This window comes from Microcaecilia unicolor, chromosome 1, assembly GCF_901765095.1.
Source record: "Microcaecilia unicolor chromosome 1, aMicUni1.1, whole genome shotgun sequence".
Lineage (NCBI taxonomy): Eukaryota > Metazoa > Chordata > Amphibia > Gymnophiona > Siphonopidae > Microcaecilia > Microcaecilia unicolor.
Window position 1 is genome coordinate 197,084,043 of NC_044031.1, and position 19,454 is coordinate 197,103,496.

Consider the following 19,454-nt stretch of genomic DNA (forward strand, 5'->3'; position numbering starts at 1 on the left):
TGTTGGGTAGACTGGATGGATAGCGCAGATCTTTATTTGTCATCATTTACTATGTTACAATGTGTTAATCGGTATTACTCTTAAAATTGTAATCTCAACAGTGAATGCACAACAGCAAGATTTAGCTGTCCTCTTCCTAAGCAGCAATAACAAATGGCCTTGGTGTGCCCTTATGCAGGTCATTTCCACTCACCAAAGCTATTTTTACCGCAGCTGGAAAAACAAAATTTTGTGTTTAAATTTTCTCTTTATTTCATTAATGACCACACATTAATTTGCCATTAGAATTCGGTCATTTTTATAAATTACTGTAGGAGCACCTATTCTGTAGGCAGTAAAGGCTCTCGAATGATCCCTATCCTAACCAGCCTGCACACGGTAATGTAGATGCACTAACTAGTTAACAAAGATCACCCACTCTCCACCCCCGACACGCTCCCTAAAATATTTTCCAAAAAAATATTTACCACACTGTTAGCACGCACATATGCAAATACTGACGTAAGATGCTTTAGCACCTTCCACATTAGTCCATTTTGGCTGCATTAGGTGTGCTTTAGCACCTAATGTATCTTGGGGCCCCTCAATGATTTTTTAAGTTCATTAGGTATGGTCCATCATGTAAATATAATTGTGCTATATCATGATAACTGATGAAATATTTGTTGTTAATATGTATGATATAATGCTAGATGTTTTTTTTGAAAGAGAAATACTTTATTAGTATAGCTATATTGGAGATCTGTATTATGATAGATCTATCCAATTTGTTTTGACCTTTAAAAAAATGTGTGTTGGCATTATTTCTTATGTTAGAGTGACTTTTTACTACTAGAATGCTTTTATAAATCATCCACTTAGGAAGCTGTCTTACTGCCAAAAATCATCATATGATACTTATTTGCTTTTTTTTTTTTTTTACTTCTTTTTATGCCTTTATATTTTGATCACATTATACGTTGTTATTATTTGAATTTTTATCTTTTACTTTTACATATATTTTTGATCTGTCTTATTTGTAAATTGTAGACTCCCGACACAGGTGATTCCACCAAAACATGAGCTCTGTCAGGTTATAATAAAAAGAGTAGCTTCCTCAACAATAGAGCTTTCAAGCCTTTCCACTTCTTGTGGCCAACTACACTTTGTCTAACTTCAAAGTTACACACAATTTCAAAACACAAGAGAAAAGCAACATGATATTCAGAATCTAAATGTGTAAACTGATTTTGAATAGTGGGCTGTTACGCGGTTAACTTACCACCTGCAACTTTATTGATAAAGAAGGAGTGTAAATTTGTGTATGTTTAAATGACATGACTTCTTCATTGCATAACTTTTGAAAATTTAAGTTATGCATGTAAATCCATAACATGCCCCCTGCAACCACATTTATGCATATAAGGAATGAGTGTTTTCTGGAGACTGAAAATCCACTTAAGCAATATAGCCAATGTGAATGCATAGATCCTTATTTTATATGCAGAAACTGTGACTAAGCTTTCCAAAACTAGCATGTGCTGGGCAAGATTTTGAATCTTGATTTCAGTTTTTACATTCTTGGCCCATATTTATTTATTAATTTATTTGGGTTTGCTGGGAACAGAAACCAGCTCATGTATAATTAAACCAAGTTGGGGCTTACCCTTGGACCAGAGAAAGGATTGCTGGCTCTCACAACAATAATTTTTTGTTGTTTAAGCAGATTGGCAAAGAAAAGATGAAAATGATTTATTTACTTATTGTTTTAAGCAGCAAAAGGCAATAATTAAATGGAGAGAGTCGGCATCACAGCACAAGATGCACAACAACAAAAAAAAGAATAGTCATCCACAAGAAGAAATAGAGGAAACAAATTTATTGAGCACCCGACATAGCACATATTTCAGCAAACTGTCAGCGACAGGTTTGGGGTTTTTTTTTTTTCTTTTTTACTGTTTCCACTTGAATAGTGGAATCTCATAACACTAACATTTTACTGTAACTCAGAATCAGCACCCAAATTAAATGCTGTTAGGAAACACTGAAAACAGAACATTTAATCTTGAATGGCCACGGATGCAGGCAGTTTTGCCAAAATAAGGGCAGTGTCAGGTCTTCGATAAATTTGTTTCCTCTACTCCTTTGTGTGGCCAACTATGTTTTCTTTGTTGTTAGGTAGCAAAAGGGCTTGTCACCCCCTAAACTGTTATTCCAAGCATGTCCATGATGACACTGTCTGCTCCACAGCATGAACACAATCACTAGACAAACAATCATGGGGCCTTAAATCTATTTAAAACCTTAAATCTGTGCAAATCAGGCAGCTTATCAACTCAAGACAAATTTTAAAAGATATATTAAATCCTCTGTCCACTACTGTAGCGTGTGAATTTTGGTACAATCATATCTCTGTGACTGTGCAGTAAGGCAATTCAACATGGCAACCTGTCCCAGAATTGTTTATGCCTAAGGAAAGGGAAAATGCACACATCTCATTGAGGAGGGAAATTAACACAGGGATGTGAAAGAAAATTCATCTTGCCAAGAGAAAGAAAAACTACTGGCAGCAAGCACTGTCCTCCACGACACGCTGCCAGCTTTTGCTGCAAATTTTACCACCATAAACACTTTGTAGTGGGAATTAGAGTGTGGTGCACTCCACTGCTTTTTACACAATCCTTTCAACACAAGAATCTCCTCACCAGAGAGTGAAGTTCATTACTGTCATGGTAGTCCCCAAAATAATCCATTGGAAACATTGCCCCTGAGACATTCTCTCGCCTGAAACATCAGCAGTCAGTCATATTCCATACCAGGACTATTCTTCTGAATTAAGCGTGAAGAAAAAGGGGGTTTCTGTTGGCACTAGTACCTGTCACTGCTAATTCCATCGCAGGTTAGCAGACAGCAGGTGAACCGATTGGGGAGAGGGGAGTAGAAAAAAAAAAACCAAGAGAGAAATTACCCAGATTAGGATTTAAGCCCAAGAGAAAGCAGACAGAGACAAAGCCCGTTAAAGTCAAGTTAATTAAAAGATGGAAAAATAAAGTTTTTAGTCGCAGGCAACACAGAATGATGTGAATGGCAGAACAGAAAGCTTTTTTTTTTTCTCTGCAAATACCTGAATTTTCATCGTCATTTAAAAAAAATAGGCTTTTGTTTGGCTTATTTTTTACAAAACATTCCAGTAAAATTGATATGCCAGTAGTGCTGTGAGGTGGGTTTAGTTCTAGAGGACGTGCTGGTTTAGGATTCTTCACACTACGTATTGGTAGGGGTCTGCTTTGCCTGGGTCTGGAGTAGCAAACGGACTGAGCCAGGCTACAGAGAACGGGTGGCCAAATACTGCTTTCAAGTTCATCCATTTTGTTTTTTTAGCCCATCTTCTCTCTTCCTTTTTCAATTGCTCTATTCCCTGAAAACACAGAAATGTCACACTTTCAGTAAAGTACTGCTCCTGAGGGCTTTTCTGGCTTACAGACTGGGCACCTACCTCTTTTCATACCAGCTTTCTCTACCAATAAACAGATGGAAATATAACCTTTTTATGTAGAGATTAATTTTATAATACACGTATAAATACACTATTTTAAAACATTTTTAGATGTTGTGCACACATGGTCATATAATAAAAGCATTAAAACAGTGGCCTTCACCAAAATGATGTGTGCTTTTTACTTTATGGACTATGCTATATTAGCAGGCAAGCAGTGACTGAATCATTCACAGGACAGCAGATTTAAAAAAAAAAAAAAACCATACACAAACTATGGCACTTTTTAATTTTACGTATGTTGGGGGGTCCAAAGGCCTTTTCTCCCCCCCACACCAAAGTCTTTACAGAATATAAACATATAAACATCCTTTTGGTAAGGTGGAGTTATGTTGTAGGTGGGCTTGTTTTCATTGTAATGAGATTTTATATCTCTCTAAAATACGCTTCCATCTTAGTGGCCGAGGTGTGAAACCACATTTTATAAATACAGACATACCCCAGATCTACAAAACAAAAAGATTACTTAAGTACAAAACATGCCCATCAATTTTTTGAAAATATTAATAAACCTAGAACTGATACAAGCTCGGGATGAAGAGCATGAGGGTATGGACTTGAAGGAGATATGCTAAAATGATATAGGTTTGCAGACAAAAAAAACTCCCCAAAGTCTGGAGAGACTGTGGTTATCAGCAATCAGCAAATTAGAGGAAGAAACCAAACTCCATTAGTGAAAAAGTTAGAGGAGCAACAGGGAGGGGGCTGCAACATCACCTACATTCATTCAGTCAGTCAGCATCCTAATAAATTCTTAATAAATGAGCTAGTGCCTTCTACTCCGCATCCAGGCTGAAAAGCAAAAATATGAAAAGAACATCCAAGAATAAAGATGGGAAGCAGGATGTGAAGAACAGGCGACGAGTTACTGGCAATTTTCTGAAGTTCACTTAGGTACCTGTTCACATTTCACAGTGAAGAGTCAAAATAAGCCCCATTTTCTCTCAAGATGATTTCTGAGCACAGCACACTATCAAATGCTGGCAGAGTAGCAAACGTGTGAACAAACAGATCTTAGGGAAGAGGAGCAGCACACGAAAAATGATTTTTTTTTTTGTACACTGCCATGATGTATTTCGAATGGTGGTGTATGAAATGCTCATAACTAAACAAAATAAAAAGATACAACTGGAAATAACACTCACCGTCTCGTCGGTGCAGATAGAGTGCACCTGGGTCCCAAACATCACAGCAGTAAAGATGAGAAACAGAAGACCCTCAAAACACAATAGGATGAGAAGGATCACTGTAGTGGGTGGGGAGAATGAACTGCATTCTGAAGGTAAATAAAAACAACAAAAAAATTCAAAACAAATCCACAGTAAACACTGCAGAAACAACCAGACCATCAGGGAAACAAAGGGCCCTGTTTACTAAGGTGCTTTACCATTTTTAATGCGCCTACAATTAGCGCGCGTGCTGTGTAGGCGCCTATAAGGATATTGTAGGCGCGTACATGGTTTAATGCGCGTTAAAAACACTAACACGCCCATAATGCGGCTTAGTAAACAGGGCCCAAACATTCCACTGCAGACCCATTTTCCCTGTTATAAAAAGGTGACTTTTAAAACTCCATATGAGCCATAGAAGTTACAGGGAAAAGTCAAATTACCCTCAGTCTTCTTGAACAGATGGGCATTATTACCACCAAAGCCAATTTATTAATTTATTGGAATTTAGCTCACACCTGTTCAGTAGTAGCACAACGTGAGTTACATTCAGGTACTCTAGGTCCCCGGAAGGCTTCCAATCTAACTTCATTGTTTACTAAGCCTCACTAGTGGCTGCCGTGCACTAATGCCGACACAACCCATTCACTTTGAATGGGCTGTGTCAGCATTGCCACGCGACTTAGTAAACAGGGGGGGTAAGTTTGTACCTCAGGTATATTTGTACAGTCTTTGTTAGAAAATACTTTGGGCCAAATTCTATAAATGGCGCATTAAAAATCGGCACCGAAAAACCATACGCTTAATGCAATTCTATAAACTACTCCTAAACTTAAATGCAGTTTATAAAATATGCTTAGCGGCTGTTCTTCTGACCAACATTTAGATGCACCCATTTAGGCCACCTAAAACCAGGCCTAAATACCTGCACCTAACTTAGGTGCAGATCAGGTGTATTCTATAATACTGCAAGTAGTTTTTTTGAAATGCCCACAACCCGCCCACCATTCCATGCACCCTTTTCGGCTGCACGCATTAGAATTTACACGCCCCACGTTAGGATGTAATCTAATCTGCATATGAATATATGCTAATTTTAGTATGTAACCATTAAGGTTTGTGGGTGCTAGTTTAGTGTGCACTCCAGCTGTTGGTTGGTAGCATGCTATTTATGCAGTGGGTTTAATGAGCTTAGCATGTATTCTAAGCTTTAGTGCATAGACCTCAGAGTGTTTGAAAGTAATTTAGTGTACTAACTGTGTTTTTTTGGGTCTGTTTTTGCATACATTGCATTCTTGCAACTTAAATATGTTGTCAACTGTCCGACTTGATTGGGAGCCACATTGAACCCAAACTTCTTTGGGATAATGCGAAGTACAAATGTCATTCATAAATAAATAAATAAATAAAATACACGTAGAAAGGTGTGCACGTAAATTCTAATGAAAGTCAATTAGTGCCGCTAATTGCTTAAGTACCAATTATCAGCGCCGATTGGCTTGTAAATTGGCTGTGTGGCCAAATTAGCGCACACAACTTAAGGTGCCATTTATAGAACTTGGGGGTTTGTTTATGACCAGGATATTGCAAAAACAATATTTATTTTTAAGATCTTTTCATTATGGTTGTCCAAGGCAATGGTCTTTCCTTTACCATTAACACACTGTTATCCAGGGCTCACCGTGCTGCTCTTTTGGCATTCCACATCTCACCATCAGATCTGTATTTACTTTTCACATTTTTAAAGTTAAAATACATACACACACAGTTTCATCTCCATTGCAGCACATTTATCCACATCAGACACTGATTATTATGGCTATAAAACAGAGGTTCTCAACCCAGTCCTCAGGACACACCTAGCCAGTCAGGCCTTATGATATCCACAATGAGTATGCATGAAATTCAGTAGAAGCAGAGCATGCAGATCTCTCTGAAGCATATTCATTGTGGATATCATGAAAGCCTGACTGGCTAGGTATATCCCAAGGACTGGGTTAAGAGCCCCTGCTCTAAAAGAAAGTTGAAATTATTCTTAGCTCTTAATTTCTTTTCCTTGAATCCTGCTAGATCTGGAAGGCAGAGAAACTTAAATATTCCAATAACGTCATCGCTAAAAGGAGTGGTGCAGCCTACTTCAGTATGTATTCCTTACTTTGGGTTAGCATTAGTAAACAGAATATAAGAAACTACAACAATAACACAACCCCGGGACCCATCCTGGGAACTCGTTGATAGGAAGTATAGACTTCTATATACACAGTGAGGAGGAGCTGGGAAAGCTGTCCAGGATACCCAGGGTTGCAGTCTTCCAGAGAGGGACACGGGACTGGTCTAGCAGAACTCATCCTGTTAAACCAGTCCAAACCAGAAGGATGTTCCAAAAGCTTTATCCCTCTGGGCAGGAGAGAAACAAGGTCCCCTCCATAACTTCACTGCCACAGGCATTATCTGCCTGGGCCACAACATCCACTCTGTAGTGTTTCACAAATGAACATAAATGATGACCAACTCACTGCCTTGAAAATATCTTTTGGGGAGACTGCTTTGGTTTCTGCCTGGGAAGCCACCTGTGATCTCACGGAATGAAGTCAAATATTCCAGAATCATCCTGTGATTGAAAATGTATGTGTACTCAATTGTGGCCTTAATTCACCATGCAACAATTGATTTGGAGGCTGCTTGTCCCTTGTGCGGGCCACCAAAGAGGTTGAACAAGTGGGCCAATCTTTTAAAGCTACTGGAGGCCTTTCATATAGTGCAGCAGAATCCTACAAACATCATTCGTGAAGAATCATCTCCAATCTGATCTTTTTAGATATTCTGAATGTGTCACGTTTTCAAAACTGGAACTAGGTTTGTGAGCCCTTGGGCCACTGCCGAGCGGCAGAAGCAGGCAAAACCACCCTACACAGAGACAGGGCAGAACTCTGAAACAGTTAGACTTCACCTGCACATGGCCACCTTTCACCAGGAGTTGAGCTCCTGGCTGCAGGCGGTCGGCAGGACTTATAGGTCAGGGCAGGAACAGGATCCCAACTAGGCTGAGCAGGGACTGAGAGTCAGAGGGGAAAGGAACATACAGGGGCAGCAGGGCAAGGAAGGGAAAGCTAAAGGGCAGGACTGAAAGCTGCAAGCAGCCACTAAAACAGGGAACAAAATACTGATAAGACACAGAACTGAAAGCTGCAGAGCAGCCACAAAGACACAAACAGACAAAGACTAAACACAAAATTACCACCCAGAGACAGGACTAGCAAACAAACAACAACCTAATCTAAACTACACACAGCCTAACTATAAACAAACAAGAATCTCAGGCTAGAACTTAAACAGAACAGAAGTGCAGCAAGCACCAACAAACCAGGGCCTAAGGCGATGTAAAGGCAAAGCAGAGAGTTTCAAAATGGCTAATAAGCCCAGCAGCAGCTGAGATTCAGCTGCAGCAATCACCAGGCAACTACGGGTGCTGTGCAGGCTCAAACAAGCCAAGCAAGTCAAGCAGACCGGAAGATCCGGACTGGACTGGGCTGAAGTCTGGAATGGGAAGCAGCACACAGACAATCCAATGCAGCCAGCACAAAGAGACAGAACTAACTCACAAAGAACAGACAGAAGCCAGCTCAGAAGCTGACCACAGGAAATAAGGTGAGTCAGAGGGGTCATGGCCACAGACGTGACAGAATGCTGGGAGACTGACAGACTGATTCAAGTGGAAAGTGGACACCACTTTCAGTAAAAACAAAGGCAAAGGATGAATGGAAGCCAAATCACCTGTGAACTGAAACAGACAATCCCAAAACGAGAGGGCCTGCTACTCTGAAAATCTTCCGGGCTGAAGAGATGGCCACTAGAAAAGCAACTTTGAGGGAATGAATCTGCAATAAGGCCCCTCCATAAAGCTCAAAGGTCAGCTCAACCAGGGCCTCTTACACCAATTAAAAAACCCAAGAACTACCAGATGCCTTGGGGGCAGATGTGCTTCATACCCCACATCTGGATAGAGACTCAGAGGTATCCCCTGCATCTTACCTCTAAAACATGCTAGAACTGCTACCTGCACTTTAATCAAATTAAGTGCCAACTCATACAAATATTCAACAACTTCCAGCCCACAAAAGTCAAAGGTCTTTCTGCCCTCAGCAATGTAGCAACAACAGTGGCACCATATTCCTTGCAAACTGTCACTTCAAGAGCTATGCCAAAAGCCAGAAGAGATATGGGTCCTCATATCCCCTGGAGAGGATAGGCACCTCTACTAGGAGCCTTACTAGGTCCACATACCAAGGGTGACATGGCCACTCTGGGGCACTAAGATTATGAGAAATGCAGGTTTCATGATCCTGTGGAGAATCTGGCTGATGAGGATGCTGGAGTCAAAAAACATACAGGGGTACCAACGTAGCCATGACTGAATCAACACATCAATTCCTACTACTCCTTCTCCTTTCCTGTGAGTGAAGAAGAAGGGTACTTGGTGTTCCATCATGACACCATCAGATTGAACTTGGGCTTTCCCCAGCAATCTACCAACAGCTGGAATGACTTCGAAACCAACTCCCACTCTGCCGGATTCAGGGTTTGATGGCTGAGGTAATCTGCTTGCATGTTCTGCACCCTGCAATGTGCACCAGATGACTTCTGCCCAATATCATAGGAGGACTATCTCTTCAGCCACTTGCACATCACCCAGACTGCTTTCCCTTACAAGAGGGGAAGGGGAAGAAAGTGGAAAAGAGATAGATGGATGGCTCTCTCTTTCAACTAACTGATCAGCCACAATGCTTCTAGGCATGACCAGGGCTCCTGCATCACCTGATTCAGAGAATGGACCTCCCTGCCTAGCAGGCTACCATCTGTCATCAACACCATGCACTCTGGGAGTCCAGCGAGACCCCTTTGAGCAGGTTGCTTGGGTGACACCACCAGAACTTTACGCTATCTATAAATCTCTCACTATTCCTTAACGTCCCTCTAAATTGTTAAATAGACCCTCTGCTAACGCATTAGTACAGTTCTTCTGCTCCAAGATAACCACTTTACAAAATGCATTTCAGACTTCTCTACCCCAGTCCCCTTCCTCAGTGAATCTGTCCATTAGACACATGAAGCTCTCAGACCTGAGTTGGTCTCAGACCTTACTGCCAGCCATAGACCTAGTGGTAAAGAATTTGGGCAGTAATGACCTACATGCGTCAGATGCCACTTGGAACACGTCCGCTACATGCACCAGAAAATAAAAAATATTTTCCGGACATGCGTAGACGGCTTACGCAGCTTAGTAAAAGGGGCCCTTTGTGCTTTAGTTATTTCTTTAGATCTTTCAGATGATGACTTAATCACTCTCTCCTTCTGTCTCATCTCACTGCTCTTGGTCTCTCAGGGACAGTATTGACATGGTTCACTTCCTTTCTTTCCTCTCGGTCTTTTAAAGTAACATTGTCCTTGTCCGCTTTCTTCATCATATCCCTTTAATTGTGGTGTTCCTCAAAGGGTAAATTCTTTCCCCATTATTGTTTAATTTGTTTCTTAGCCCTCTAGCTACCTTAATTCAACATTTCTCTAATGCTACTTTCATGTATGCTGACAATATTTTTCTCCTGCATTACACTGGTGCTGGCTCGCCCTGACTCTCTCCTCTTCAATCTTCTTTAGATGCCATTGCTCACTGGTTAGCTTCCCAAAGAATGGTTCTCAACCCTGACAACAGCAATGGCTGTTGGATCACAGGTCAGTCGATAGTACCTTCTCAGGATCTGCATGGTACTAAGATCAGCCTGATTTCATATTTTCATTATGGGAATAAGTCCTGACTTCCAATTAACATGTGTACAGCACATCTCTTCTCTACTCCAATTCAGCTTCTGTGTGCTAAGACAGTTGCTGTGTGTGTGAGTTTTTTGATCATAACTCTTTTCACACTCTTGTTCTCTCTTTACTTATTTCTAAGCTTGACTATTGCAATATCATCTTTTCAGGTTTACCATTGTCTTCCTTGACGAAGTTGCAAACTCTCCAAAACATAGCTATTCATCTTATTTGTCATGCTGGAAAATATAACTAAGTTTCACCTCTTCTTAGAAGTCACCATTGGTTGCCGGTACATTTTTGCATCCAATATAAGATTCTGCTTCTTGCTTTTAAGGCTTTCCGACTTGCTTTCCGACTTGCTTTTCACATCTTTCATCTCTTACTATACCATATTCCCCTCTGAGGCATCTTCGCTCTATCAATGACCCAACGAATGGTGCTCCCTGGTCCAAGGCAGGCCAGACATGAGCATCCTAGACAAAGTGCTGAAACTGTCTCAGCACTCACCTTAGAGGCGTTCGTCTCTGTTGGACAGGAAGTAGTTGGCCCGTCTTTATTTTGCAATCATAGCCCCGCAGAACCATGCGGGCCTGACATACTACTGATCCAATTGCAGAGAGAACAGTAGGAGCCAGCACAGAGCTCACATGCCAGCCCCCACATTGGCGACCCACCAGCTCTGAATGTCCTGCCTTGGTACTCACACCATACTGAGGCTCCCTGAGGTCACCCTGCTCTTCCAATGCTGCTGTGTGTGGCCCATTTAACTTTTGCTCTATTTTTATTTCTTTAAAAAGGACCAGCACACCCCAACTGCCAGATTAAAAAAAAAAAGGGAAATTATAAGTATCCCAATGAGGGAAGGGTTGGGGAGGGGGATCTGAGAACACAGAAAGTAAAAAGAAGACTCATTTCACTGGCAAGGGCCTCAAGGATACTTCATTGGACCCCTGACATCTAAAGGATATCTGCTGACCAGGCTCAGAGCCTCGGAGGGCAAAGCCACTCTGAGTTCAACTAGGAAAAGGTCTGAGGATCAATCCCTTAGGAGCAAAGAACAAGGACTCTACCATAGTATCACAGCCTGTGGAGGGAGGCCAATAGAATCAGGCCTTTCCTCATATGCTGCTGCACCAGGCCAACCTGGACCATCTGCTGGATGCAGAGAAATACTCCTTATAACAGTGATGTCACTAGAATATTCACATTTCTCTGTTTCCCACATGCTGGTACAGGAACACAATTCACTGGTTTGTACTGGTCTAGCAGAATGAGAAGGAAGATGAATTTACACACATTGCGGGTAATTCTATAACTGGGTGCCAACATGTAAGTGCCCTGAGGCCTCATGGTAGATGCCTATTCTATAACAGAATCTAGGTGACTAGGTTCTATTATAGAATACAAGCTTAAACTGGTAGTAGCACACCTAACACTTAGGCATGTGCACCTACACCAGCCACAGAGCTGGTATAAGCATGGCCTCCTAAATGTGACAGGGGCGCATGTAACTTACAGTATTATGTAAGTTGTGCAAGTAGATGCCCTGCCTATGTCTCATCCATATGTATGCCCCCTTGCAAGATAATTATTTATTTACAGAACAGTGCTTTGGTAGCATACTATAATACAGACACATGTATGCTAGTATTACAAACATTTACGCACACGATGGGCGTGTAAATGTTACCACCTAGTTTACAGAATTGCCCTTATTATGTGCACAAGCTAATATGTGCTCTTCACTTCTTGCTGTGCTTTTAGGGATGCAGACCTGAGGACATACAGTGAAATCCACAGCCACTCAAGTTTCCAATGGGGTTTAAACACATTTTAATTACGTGTTTCTGAATAAAAACGTTAATTGTTTTCTGAATGGAACCCATACGTACAAGGTCTCAGACACTATGCTAATGAACTGTTTCAGCAGCTCACAATCTGGCAAGTTCTGTAGCTAATCAGCTTGCCAAGAAATGAAGTGTGGAACTGGGTTCCAGACATAGGGCTCTAAGGCGACTGTTGGCAGAAGGAGAGGAGAAAAGAGTGGAAGGTGCACATGTGATGGCAAATCACTAAATGCTGATAGTAGCTTCACTATGGGCCATGACTAACAGAGGTGTGCACCGAGGTCCGATACCGCTATGTGATTGTCGACTGATGAACTTGTGCAGTTGTATTATGCAGACACGCAAGCCTCAGCCTTTGCTTCCACTGGAATTTTATTGTGGAATGCACTGTCTGGTCAGCTCCGCCAGTGTGCAAATAGGACACATTTTAGGAAGTTATTGAAAACTCAATTGTTTTTGTCTTTATTTTTATAATTATATGAAGACAGAACTTTTTGCAGGCAGTTTATTTGTATATGTTTATGTTTTCTAAATATAGGTGGTATAGACATTTTTAAAATAAATAAGATATTTTGTTGTATGGGCCTACTGGAGGCCTTGACAATTTTTTTTTTTTTTACAAACTTGGAACCAGGCAAAAAGAATGTACAGAACCAATGACAGAGACCTCTTTCACCCTCCAAACCTGTGGACCTCACCAAAATTGAAAGGGGCAGGGAATATCCCGTCAGGAGTCTGCTGCATCTTCTTACTTAGGAGACTTTTGTGCCTAACTGAACTTAGTAAAAGGGCCCCCTATTACTCAAATGGAAAAAAAAAAATGTTTTTTTGACTTGTCCTCTTTTGGTCTTTGGATTAGATTTCTTTTCTTGCTTGTTTTAAATTTCTTTACTCAACACAAGTCTCTTGTGACTTCCAAAATTCTATTAAGAGCAAACTGGGCACCAATTGTTCCTGAGGTTGACCTGAAAGAATAGAATTAATTTCTACTTACTTGTCCAGTCCTCCTCAAAGCAGTACAGGAAGTGGAAACCCACCATGATGAGGGCATGCAAGGAAATTAGTGCTATATACATCTGAAACACAATATGATACACAGCAAAGTCATAAATGAGAAGTATGCAAGAATGTAATTTTAAGAGCTAAGTTCCATATCGGCTTTGAACAGAGATTGATATGAAGGACATCTAGGACAAGGGTTCTCAACGGTGGTCTTCAAAAACTATAAACAGCTGTGGTTTTCAAGGTGATCACATTATGAAAATTAGCCTTGTTGATGTTGATTAATATTGCTAATAACCTGCTAAAAGTTTAACATGTCGTACAAGTCTGCCTTTATCTTTTTTTTTTCTTATTTTTAAAATAATTTTGTTCCAATAAAACAAGCAGTAGTAGCAATCGCAACAAAGATTTTAAAAATTCTTCAAAAGTTCCACATAATAAAACATAAACGCATCAAGAAGAAATTATTGCCCAGCCCTTGAGTACAATAACTAAGTATATTTCATGAAATAATTCCTCTTACAAAAGTGAAGAAAGTAGGCAATCAATTTAAAAAAATAAATAAAAACAAAGTAGAATTTACAAGCTGCTATTCTAACAAAAAAGCTTCCACATGAGTAGGTTCTAAAAAAAACAAAATACAACACCTGCATGGAAAACGTGGATAAATAGAAGCAACAAAAGCTAAAACCTTACGTCTCAGCTGTAGAAACCACTTTCTCCTCAACTGAATAGACCTGGAGACATCTGGAAATATAGTTACTTTATACCCACAGTAAAGAGCATCTTTTTTAGAAAAATATGCTTTAAGAACAGCAATATTCTCTTTCTCACTTATGCCCTAGGAAATCAGGTCCCGAGAGGACTCCGGAAACCTGTCAGATTAGAGACAGAAGGATCATTTCCCTCTCTCAGCTCATTTGCTGGGTCATTAGAAGTGGAAAAATAATATGACTTTGAAATAGGGAATACTTTCCACATTACCAAATTTTAACACATCTTTAAAATAATTCTGCAATAATATTAAAGGAGATAAGAGGAATGTTCTGGAAAAATTCTACAGTCTCAAACTCCTGGCTTTAAAGTTATTTTCTAAGGCTTCCAGCTATCTGTGCAGTCCCAGGGTGTTCTTAATCCATGTAACCTCAGCAGCTTGAACCATATTTATCTGAGATTCCAATGTTTCAGATCACCTTCAGTCTTTGATATCCTAGATTCATGCTAAAGTCTCTTACCTTTTACACTATATCAATAAAACTCTGCAGCAATGAATTAGTTTTCAATAACAAACATCAAATATCCTTTAAGGAAATATCCTCAGAATTCTCACCAAAGGGCCCAGACTGCAAAGTCCAGCCAGATGATGAGATAATAGGATTTGGCACAAGCATCCTCATAGGACATTTCAGGGAAGAAAAAGAGACTGGAAGAAGTACCTCAATTAATACCAATCCCGACAGCATATCTTTCTGAAAATCCAAACTGGGAGAAGACACAGGAAGAGGTAGAGGGTCTCTCAAAAAAGTACTTTAAAGAGTCTCAAAACTAGAGGGCATCTCCGGAGAAGAAACAGCCTTGGCTAGTTTACTTCTTGTCCATTGGGCTTTGGCTTTGGGCAACTGCCAATGGAACAGTCTTCAACTGTCAGGGCCAAAAGATATGTTCCCCAAGTGCTTCCAAAGTGTCCCCAAATGGGCACCTAAGTGACATGTTCCCCTTAGGTCAGGCTTCAGGAAGACTACCTTTTACACAGCCAGCAGTCCACTAATGTCACAGACAGAGAGGGAGCTAGCTTCTCTGTTCTTCTGGGTGAAGCGCTCATATATCCAGAACACCCGTTAGCTCTCCTTCAACAGGTACAACAGGTACAACAGCTCAAGGCAGCAGGCTCACCTCCTAAGCCTTCCTTCAGCAGATCTAAAAAGGTCACTTACAAAATGATTAAACCCTGAAAGCCATATCTATTTGCTGCCCTGGAGGCCCAAAACCAAGAAACAACAATTTAGGGTTCTAAATGAATTACAGTAACTAATTTTTATCCAGATTGTACATGAGCACCACAGCCTTGGCCGATATCAGACCATGGGAGTTAGTCCGGCTAACTCCTGCAGTCACCGCTAAACCCAAATATTCAATACCGGGACGTTTCCAGTAACTGGCATTGAATATCCGATTTATTTTTGACCAACCGGCTCACTTAGCCGGTTATCTTCAAACCAGCCAAAGATATCCCATGTATTCACGTGACCACATATAGCTGCTAAAGTGGGGCTGAAAATCAGTGCCCAGACTGTTATGCCGGCCGATATAACTGGCTAACCGCTAATCGGTGAAATTCAACGGGAGACAGCCTGCTATTCCCCGCTGAATATCGTTGACGAGACAGTTAAATGCTTTTGAATATCAGCATTTATTTTCTGAAAAAGTACATGGTGCAGACATACAGCACGTCAGTTTAAAGTATGAACGATTATGCTATGACAAGCACCAATAATCAAATGTTAGTTATTTAATACTCGTCACCTATTGACTAAAACAATTACTGATAAAAAAAAAATAGACCAGTGACCCATAAGTCTGAAAATACCATCAGCAGGGTTCTGATGCCTAATCTATGTCCATTTTTAGGGTTCCTGAACTACTGAGGAATAAGCAAAGCTTGGATTCTGAATACAGCTGCTAACAGCTGAGTAAGCCACTGAAAGCTCAAACCTGACTCGTACTGTAATTCTTAGACAAGAGCAAGAAAAGCCAGTATCGGGCTGCTCGAAACACCTATTTTTTTTAACCACCTCACAAATTCCAATTCATAATCATCCCTGAATTCAGCCGGAAGACAGAACATCAATTCTTCCCTACAATGCAGTTTCATCACTGTAGTGTGAACCCACACAATTCTGGCAATTTCTATAAACACAGCATTAGACCTGCCAGCTCCACACAGATCTCCTCGTAATAACAGAACTGTTTTATAGAGATCAGTCAGCGTGTTCATAAAGCATCATTATTTTCCTTCCACCGGAAGATGGTAGGAGTTCAGGGGGGAAGGGGGGAGAAAGAAAGAGAGAGAGAGACTTAGGTAAGGAAAATAAAAGTCACAATACCTCCACTTTAATTAAATTAATACATTGCTTATTCTAGGCAATCGCAAATCAGTGCATAATACTAGCCTATGAAATATACATACATACAGTTCAAACTCTTGTGATGCCTAGGGAGAGTAAGAAGTAAAAGAAGTGATAGAGTTTTATAGTTATAGTTTAATTTATTGCAACCTTTTATACAGCATATATTAACATGTGGATTTAAGCGGTGTACAATCAGTAACAGTTAAAATAGTATATTACAAGAAAAGAACGCCTTATAAAAATAGGACAGCAGCAATCAAACGAAACACACAGATCCTCGGTGTCACAGGTCAGCCCAGTCATCAGGAGGAGGCCATATACTGTATCTCAAAAGCTAATTGAAAGAAATGAGTCTTAAGATGGGCTTTAAACTCAGCAAAACATTGTTCATTACAGATATAATTGGGCAGGCTGTTCCACAATTTAGGCAATAAAACTCAGAACGCCGAGGTGAGAAGAGAGAAAGAGAGGAAGCTAGTGAGCAAGGCCAGACTGAGGCATGTAGAAAGAAAAGGTTAAGCTGGATTGGGAAGATTGTGGACAAAAGCAGCAGAAAGAGACCAATGGGCAAGTAGAGATGAAGAAACTAAAATGAAACAAAGATGAATTCCAAGGAAAATGAGACAGAACCTATATAAAGAAAAATAAAAGGAAGGAATGAGTAAAAACAAAATAAATCAAGCCAGATATAAAAAGGTTGGAAACTAGTTTATTTTAAAATATGGACTGGAAAATAGGCAGGCCAGATGACTAAAGTTCTCTCCAAAGCCAATGGCAGGTGAAAAATGTACTCTATGATTTAATGGTTTAGTTTTGCTCTTTTGCCAGCAGGGCTGAACACTGCAGCAGGGGCCACTGCCGTATTATCTTCCTATGCATGAGAAATTGCAAGCAGTGGAGGCAGTGAATGAAAATCTCATGAATATTCATCGTGGATAACCTGAAAACCTGACTGGCTGGGGCTGCCCCAGGACAGTTTTGGGAACCACTGAGCTGGAGAACAAGACATCTATGATACCCTTGTCCAGAAGGATTTGGTTGTACCTCAGGTCTCCCATGCCAAAGAAATCTAGCCAAGTCATAAGAGTATCCCCATCTGAGTTCCACCCTCGGCCCCTCAAAACTACTTAATTTGGCTCTGGCTCACTTATTTTTACCTAAACATAAATGTTATCAAAATGTAATCTGCCTAACCATTATAACTGCAAACTATTGCTACTAATTTTTACAGTGCTATTACATGCACATACTTATGTTTTAGAAGCCGAATGAACAGCAGAAAGAATAAGGGACATCTCTGAAAATATATTTTTGTTGTTTTTGACTCCTCATTATATTTAGGCTCTATTTGTAGATGTGCAACTGTTCTGACATGACATGCCCGAGACCGAGCTGTCTCAAGGACAATCCCCCTGAGGACGTTTAGCGCCAGCTCAGCTCAAAGTTCTATCTGCCAACTTTGAGCTGAGCTGGCGCTAAAAATCCTCAGGTGGATTGTCCTTGAGACAGCTCGGTCTCGGGCGAAACATGTCGGACATTTTTACCCCTGGGACCAAATGATAAATGGATTCAAAAAGATAAGTGAACTGTTTAAAGGTTTTATTAAAGTTGTGAAAAATTGCAGTAGTCAATACAGTTGACCTATGAAGATATTATAATGTCGATAACGTTGCCATAAAAAACAATTGTTGGTTGGCAACGAACATCGCTGAGGTCATTTAAAAGAAAAGGAATGAAATGATTTGATGAATATAAAGAATCTTTTGTGGGCTAGAGAAGTAGTGCATCTAAGCAAGTGATATGAGTATATTTTGATTGGATACTTTTGAATAGTTTTGGATTATATTATTGTGGTATCCAAAGTTTTTTCAAATTGGCCATTTTTTTTGAGTAAATTCTAATACACGCACCCAAATAGGGGTATGGCTATGGGTGGGGAAATGGGCTTCTGAAAAACTGTGCACATGGTTATAGAATACACCTGCTCTGTGCGTAATTTAGATACCTGTATTTACACCAAGTTTTACTTGGCGTAAATAGACAGGCCTGCAATTAGATGCAGTCATGGCCACTAAGTGTATTTTTTATACCGCGTATAATTCCAAATGGAGTTTATAGAATAAGCCTATATTCTGTGCAGACATTTCAGACGCCATATATAGAATCTAGTCCTTTGCAGGTCCTAAGCAGTGTGGGGTGCAGTGGGTCTCAAGGTTGCTGCCTATAGCTCTCATTTTATTGGTTTATTGCTAGTAATGACAAAGGGTATGAGGACTTATGTAATCAATTTGGATTTCAGTAGTAGACTTTTTGGCTTCTTAATTACTTTTTGAACAATTATATAATTGTTGTCTCACAATAATAATATAGTGTATGTTGTGTAGATCAGAGAAACACATTCCTACTTGAATGCATTTTGGACTGGAATTTTTAGATTGCAGATTATGAAAAATGCATAAGAGTGTAAAGAACTTTGCAAGGTACTATACAATCCTTTTTGGACTATAAAGTAGAAATCTTGATCAATTTTAGTAAAGAAAATGAACCAGGAGCCAATCTGACAGATCTTCCCTACTACAGGACTGGAATAATGCAGGGGAAATTTAGAAGCTTAGACTATTTGCCAAAGACAAATAGTAAACTTGTTGAGAAACAGAAGTTTCCTTGCTAACAGAAAATCAACTACAATGGATTTGAATTTTAAATTACTCACCTTTGCAAAGTTTAGCTTACAGCAAGATACAAGTTCAGGTACATCGGTGGCACAGACCGCATTATGGGGAAGCAATTGTATAACTGGTGTATATAAATAGGTGCTCAGTAGGTGCCTGGTAGATGGCCTATTCTATAAAAGGAAATTAGGCACCTAATTCTATTATACAGATTACTAGTGTTAACAGCAATAAAAACAAACATGGAGTGGAGGACTAGCCTAATGGGTTAGTGCAGTGGGCTGAGTACC

The 19,454-nt window shown here is 40.2% G+C and overlaps 1 protein-coding gene across 5 annotated transcripts in view; it reads right to left on the reverse strand.

Moving 5' to 3' along the window:
• Positions 1 to 19,454, reverse strand: part of ZDHHC3 (zinc finger DHHC-type containing 3) — a 94,320-nt gene that overhangs the window by 43,657 nt on the left and 31,209 nt on the right. For 4 of the 5 annotated variants that reach the window (XM_030203522.1, XM_030203530.1, XM_030203539.1 and 1 more), the window contains exons 5-6: positions 13,357 to 13,438; positions 4,681 to 4,811 (exon numbers count right to left, since the gene is read on the reverse strand). In XM_030203522.1, the coding sequence (XP_030059382.1) occupies positions 4,681 to 4,811; positions 13,357 to 13,438 (213 nt within the window). Of the gene's footprint in view, positions 1 to 7; positions 3,398 to 4,680; positions 4,812 to 13,356; positions 13,439 to 19,454 lie in introns of those variants that run through there. The other variant, XM_030203560.1, reaches the window with a different exon arrangement.